We start from the raw sequence: 5,293 nt of genomic DNA on the forward strand, positions 1-5,293 counted from the left end.
ATTGTAGCATATATTTGGAAAAAGAAGCCTAAAAACACTAAACTTTTTCAGTGTTGCAAAAATAGTTTCATGGTGACAAATCAAAGAGTCAATCATACAACAAAGGATACGTTTCCTTGCTCAGTTTTATACTGTTGTACATGTATGGTTAAATATGTAATTTGCATTGTTATAAAATTTTAAACATTTCAGATACATGATCTCTAGAAATATTTAAACATATTTTAGCAAAAATAATGTAAATTTATTTACTTTTACTCCATGTACCTATAGTGAGTGTAGAATATCTTATAATGGTTTTGCTTATTTAAAAAAAATAAAATAATGTACAAGATAGTAGCTGGATTAAATAGACAAGTTAGGGTTTTTGGCAGCTAGAATTGCGCAGGACCAGGAAGAGAAAAGTGAGGAAAATGAAGACATTACATTAATATTAATATGGGGCGTTCAGATATTTACGGAGAGAAAGGGACAAGTTGGCTCTTCTACAACATGGGTAACAAAAACCTAAAAATAAGGAGCCAAAAATGTACGACCATGAACCTTTAAAACATCACTTGTAGACACATGAATCGGTTAAATTGAGAGGTTTTCCAAGTTTGTTGCCATGCAACGTCACAGAACATCTCACTCGTCGATAGAATTTAGACTTCACCAACCTTCCCAAGATGAAAGCCCTTGATCTCACAGTAAACGTCAGATTCAGCGGCAATGCAACACTCTCCAAATGCTCCTTAGTGTTTCCCAGAACCGACACGCCACCATACAGAGGAATCTGGTGTCCAAACACCACCACTCTCAACTTTCGCTCACTCTTTCTAGACTGGTAGAACTTACGCATCTGTTATACCCAATTTACACACCAGTAGAATCAATTATGCAGATAATCATGTAGAATTAAAGGGTATTTTATCACAGATTCATGAGTAAAAAAGAACAAGGGCATGTGGTAGAGATTAACGTTGAAGCGTGTCGGGTGCAAATACCCGGAATGAATGTCTGTGGGGATCCGGAAATCTAATTGTAATCCAAAAATATTGCAATGCAATAATTACTGTGAAAGTCACGTGAGAGGTAGGGTGACTTCTGGGCATTTGAAAAGAGCAATAAAGCCTCTGTGCGTATTGAATAATAGTCATAAAAAGAATCATCCATTTTATTACAAAAAATTCTGTTTTGTGGGTCCCCACAAGTAGGATGATGTGGGAAGCTTAGGGTTATAGCAGCTTTTGTACGCTGCCCTATAAAGACGACCAATCAAATTCAACTTCCCCTGTAAGGCTGTTCCCACAATCACACATCCCCATGCATTGCAGGCCACCCTTCAACGTAACCATTACCATCTCTCTCTCTCTCTCTCTCACACACACCCTTTTTCTACCCTTTATGCATCAAACTAACTAAAAGGTCAAATCAACGCTAACGAATCACTTTTTTCATAATTTAAAATTTTAAGCAGAGAAAGAGAAACCTGGCCAGAGCCTATTGCGAGCTGGTAATAGCTAAGCTGAAGAGGCGTCGAAGTGACGTGAACACCGAAGAAAGTCGCAGGATTTCTGTACACAATTCTGACCGTTGAGTTCAGCGACAACATATCAGTTGGTACGCCACTTCCGTCGTTCCCCGACTGGACATTCAAGTTCTCGAACACCATGCTCTGTTCCACTCCACAACACAACATTTCCTTAGGTTTCGTTACCCACATAAAACAAATACTACTACTACTACTACAATCACAGACATAAAAAGAAAATAGATCAAGGAATCAAATCAGAAGCAGGCCCCACCGTCGCTACATTCTTAGAAATTAATCATTGCACCGTGCTACCCAAAACAGAACAAAGCTACAATATCGTGTTTGAGCGAGTCACGCAGACATACATGGTAATAAATAAAAATTATATCGCTGATTAAATTGTAATGAAACCGAGTCAGGGGAAGACCGAATCAGCCAGTTACCCGCGAGTGAACTCGCAAAATGTTACCTTGACGATGAGTCTGGGCTTGTAGCTCTTGCTGGCGCCCCAGAGGATGACGGCGAAGAGTGTGAAAAGCATGAGAAAGAGGAGGAAGAAACAGAAGTAGAGACGAAGGTTGCGGGAGGAGCGGTCGAGGTCGTCGCCGTCATCGGCGTCGTCGTCGGGATCGGCGTCGTGCTGGGGGTGGGGGTGGAGCTTCTTCCAGTTGGATGAAAAGTTGCGAGGGTTTTTGAGGGAGGCGGAGAATCGAGAAGTGGAGGATTCTCGAGAGTGGTGAATGGGAGAAGAGAGGTAGTAGTGGAAATGGTGGTGTGGGGAACCCATGGGGCTTGAACCGTAGGACATTTTCTCAACGTCGTGGTTGGAAGGGCTCTGAACATAGTACAGCGGCCGCCGGGGTGGGGAACGCGCCGGCGACGATTGCTCCATGCTGTTGCTCGTTACCTCCGAGTCCGATTTTGTGTGCATTCTTCCTCCCATCTTCTTCTCTCTTCTCTCTGCCACACTACCATCCAAGCTTTTAGTTTTTATACCGAATAAACTTATGTATTAACTCCACATTTATTAAAATAATAAATTAAAATAATTTAAATTTTTATATTTAAAAAATGAATGTATTTTTCTTTTTACCTTGATTTCTTTTCGTCCCGTTGGCTTACTGTTTACGCAAATTTAGGTTGGTGAGCGAGAATGGAAGGATGAAAGATGGTTGAAAAGTGAAGTTTGAATAGTTGAGATAAGAATGGTTGATCACAGTGGATTGTGGGGCCATTCTCTTGAATGTTTTCAATTTCATGCATTAAATAACATCACAAAGTCTATCTTCTGGTTTCTGGTTTTTGGCCGGCATTGTGATGTGTTGGAATTCTGGCACCATTTTATTGAAAATTCCAAACCCTAAATTTTTTAGATACATAAAAGAACGATAGTGTACAATTAAGCCTTTTATTTACTCCAAGTGTTCTTTTTGGTTGTGGTGCTTCTCCTTCACCGACTGTTTATTCAGTTCAGAAGCTTTATCCGAGATGGTAATGTGGGCGTGACAGACATTTTTAAATGGGATTCATAGTAAAAAACGAAACAACAAATACCATATTGTTACAAAAGTTACTGCAAAACAACGTTTATGATTGGTTTATGTGAAGCATCAAAGTACAAGAGGTATTAGGTGTGAGAAAACGACCATAGAAACCATAGTTCCAATTGAGCTTTCAAGCTCTTCACTGCACCAAAATATCTCTGCACCCAAAAGGAAATTCAGCTCAAAAACATCACTATCACTTTCTCTAAATGCATAACCATCCATTATACCTTATTAACTCCTTTCTATCTCCTTTTGCATCCATGTGTGATGATTATTTTAGACTCTTGTTTTGGAATGGCATACTGCTCCTTTTAGCACCTAATGTCTAACTAAAAACATTAATTTATTCTTATTAACCATTTATTCTTCCTGTTTATTATTAATATTTACATTCCATAACATTCTCATTTATAATAACAGTAAATCACCACGTTTTAAAATATGCTTTTCATGATTCATGTTCCAAATCTATTTTATCCTCGTATCATCAACAACCAGAACAGCAATATATTGATATTAAATAATTGGTATAGATAAAAATAATAGTATTTACAGCATAATAACAATGATAATTAAAAGTCATATCACCCGTAATAAAAATATTGACCTCCTTAATATTGACTTAATAATAACAATAATATAATTAGTAACTTTTAAGTAAAGTATTTTATTATTTTTAAAGAATCACTAATGTGTTCAATTTTTTATTTAAAATTAATTACGTCCTCTTATTAATATTTGAAGTGTTAAATGGACCATATACATAAAACCTAAAAGTAGATTTTTTTTTTATAGTGATTAACATATAACTTTTTAAAAATTACTTTTTTTTTTTAAGTTTTTTACTTTCTCTCTAAGGCTTTGTTCTTATGAGGTGATTTGGAAGAGATGATTTGACTGAATTTGTAACGCCCCGGCAACTTACAGGGACTGTTGACTGTCCCCACACATCACCACGAGACTTTCCAGTGTGCTTTGTCCTCACTCGCACACTTTTCGGGAAAACTTCCCAGAAGGTCACCCATCCCAGAATTTCTCCAGGCTAAGCACGCTTAACCATGAAGTTCTTATGGGTTCGGCTTCCGAAAAGTAAATGCATTTTTGTGATATGGGTAGCCAAATCAATTCCTTTAAGCTATCCTTCAACTGTATAGTCCCATACCTATACAGTCTCCAGATCCCTCTCATTCCGGTGTATGTTCGATTCGTCCATGTGCCCCTTCCACTCGAAGCCTGCCAGGAGCAGCTCCTTGTCCGTGCCCCCTGCACCATGCTTCTTGCACCGACGATCACTCCCCGCCCTCGTCAGTGCCCGGGTGTCACATGCCCACCAGCTTCCGTCTGGTTGTCCTCGAACCACACCGTACTGGGAGAGGCTAGGCTCTGATACCAAATGTAACATCCCGATATATTAGGTGTCCGGATTATGAGAAAAATTAAAACTTTTAAAACCATCATATCATCGTAGAAATTCAATGACAAAATACCAAAAATTATAAGATTAACAACGAACTAAAGTAAATCCAATTACATTATTTCTGAAATTTATAATTCAAAGCTTTAATTAAATCAGGTTGTCCCCCACTCTCACGTCGCTATCATGAATCTGGAGCATCTNCTACACCCCCTGCTCCCGTATAACCAAGGTCATACGATCATCGCAAGACACACACAACCACAAGCACAAACAAATATGGGTAAGCCACCATAACACAACCAATAGCAATAAAATAAAATGTGTACAAGATACGTAAACACAACTTAACAATAGTTCACTATCTATAATGCTATCTACAAACAGAATCATTATGATCATCATTAACATTCTCATTAACTATATCATTACTATACTACCACATTTATCCTTATCAACATCATCTCTAGACACAAGTTATTATGAATTCTCAACATTTTCATGAAGGACATTGGTTTATCTTCTGTACCTAACCCTACCACCTGTAGCTTTCCCCATACAGGTTCCCAAACAAACACCTGTAGCTTCCCCATACAGGTTCACAACCGTACCACCTGTAGCTTCCCCATACAGGTTTATAATCACACTACCTGTAACTTCCCTATACAGGTTTATAATCACACTACCTGTAACTTCCCCATACAGGTTTATAATCACACTACCTGTAGCTTCCCCATACAGGTTCACAATCATACTGTCTGTAGCTTCCCCATACAGGTTCACAATCATACTGCCTGTAGCTTCCCCATACAGGTT

General features: G+C 38.4%; 1 protein-coding gene across 1 annotated transcript; it reads right to left on the minus strand.

Annotated features, from left to right (window-relative positions):
- Positions 1-405: 405 nt before the first annotated feature.
- LOC106755689 lies at positions 406-2,632 on the minus strand. The gene is made up of 4 exons (XM_014637890.2): positions 2,610-2,632; positions 1,986-2,484; positions 1,472-1,657; positions 406-841 (listed from the first exon to the last, which is right to left on the minus strand). Exons 2-4 carry the CDS (start codon positions 2,457-2,459, stop codon positions 554-556), a joined length of 948 nt encoding a protein of 315 aa, XP_014493376.1. The 5' UTR covers positions 2,460-2,484; positions 2,610-2,632; the 3' UTR covers positions 406-553.
- Positions 2,633-5,293: the final 2,661 nt, after the last annotated feature.

Source organism: Vigna radiata, chromosome 2 (assembly GCF_000741045.1).
Source record: "Vigna radiata var. radiata cultivar VC1973A chromosome 2, Vradiata_ver6, whole genome shotgun sequence".
NCBI classification, from domain to species: Eukaryota; Viridiplantae; Streptophyta; class Magnoliopsida; order Fabales; family Fabaceae; genus Vigna; species Vigna radiata.

Bases quoted from the DNA above. Each gene is read 5' to 3' on its own strand.
- LOC106755689 (XM_014637890.2), bottom strand. From the start codon at position 2,459: ATGGGAGGAAGAATGCACACAAAATCGGACTCGGAGGTAACGAGCAAC. The intron at 1,658-1,985 runs GTAACATTTTGC...GGAGTGGAACAG, and splicing joins AGCCCAGACTCATCGTCAAG to AGCATGGTGTTCGAGAACTT. The intron at 842-1,471 runs GTTTCTCTTTCT...TGGGTATAACAG, and splicing joins TCGCAATAGGCTCTGGCCAG to ATGCGTAAGTTCTACCAGTC.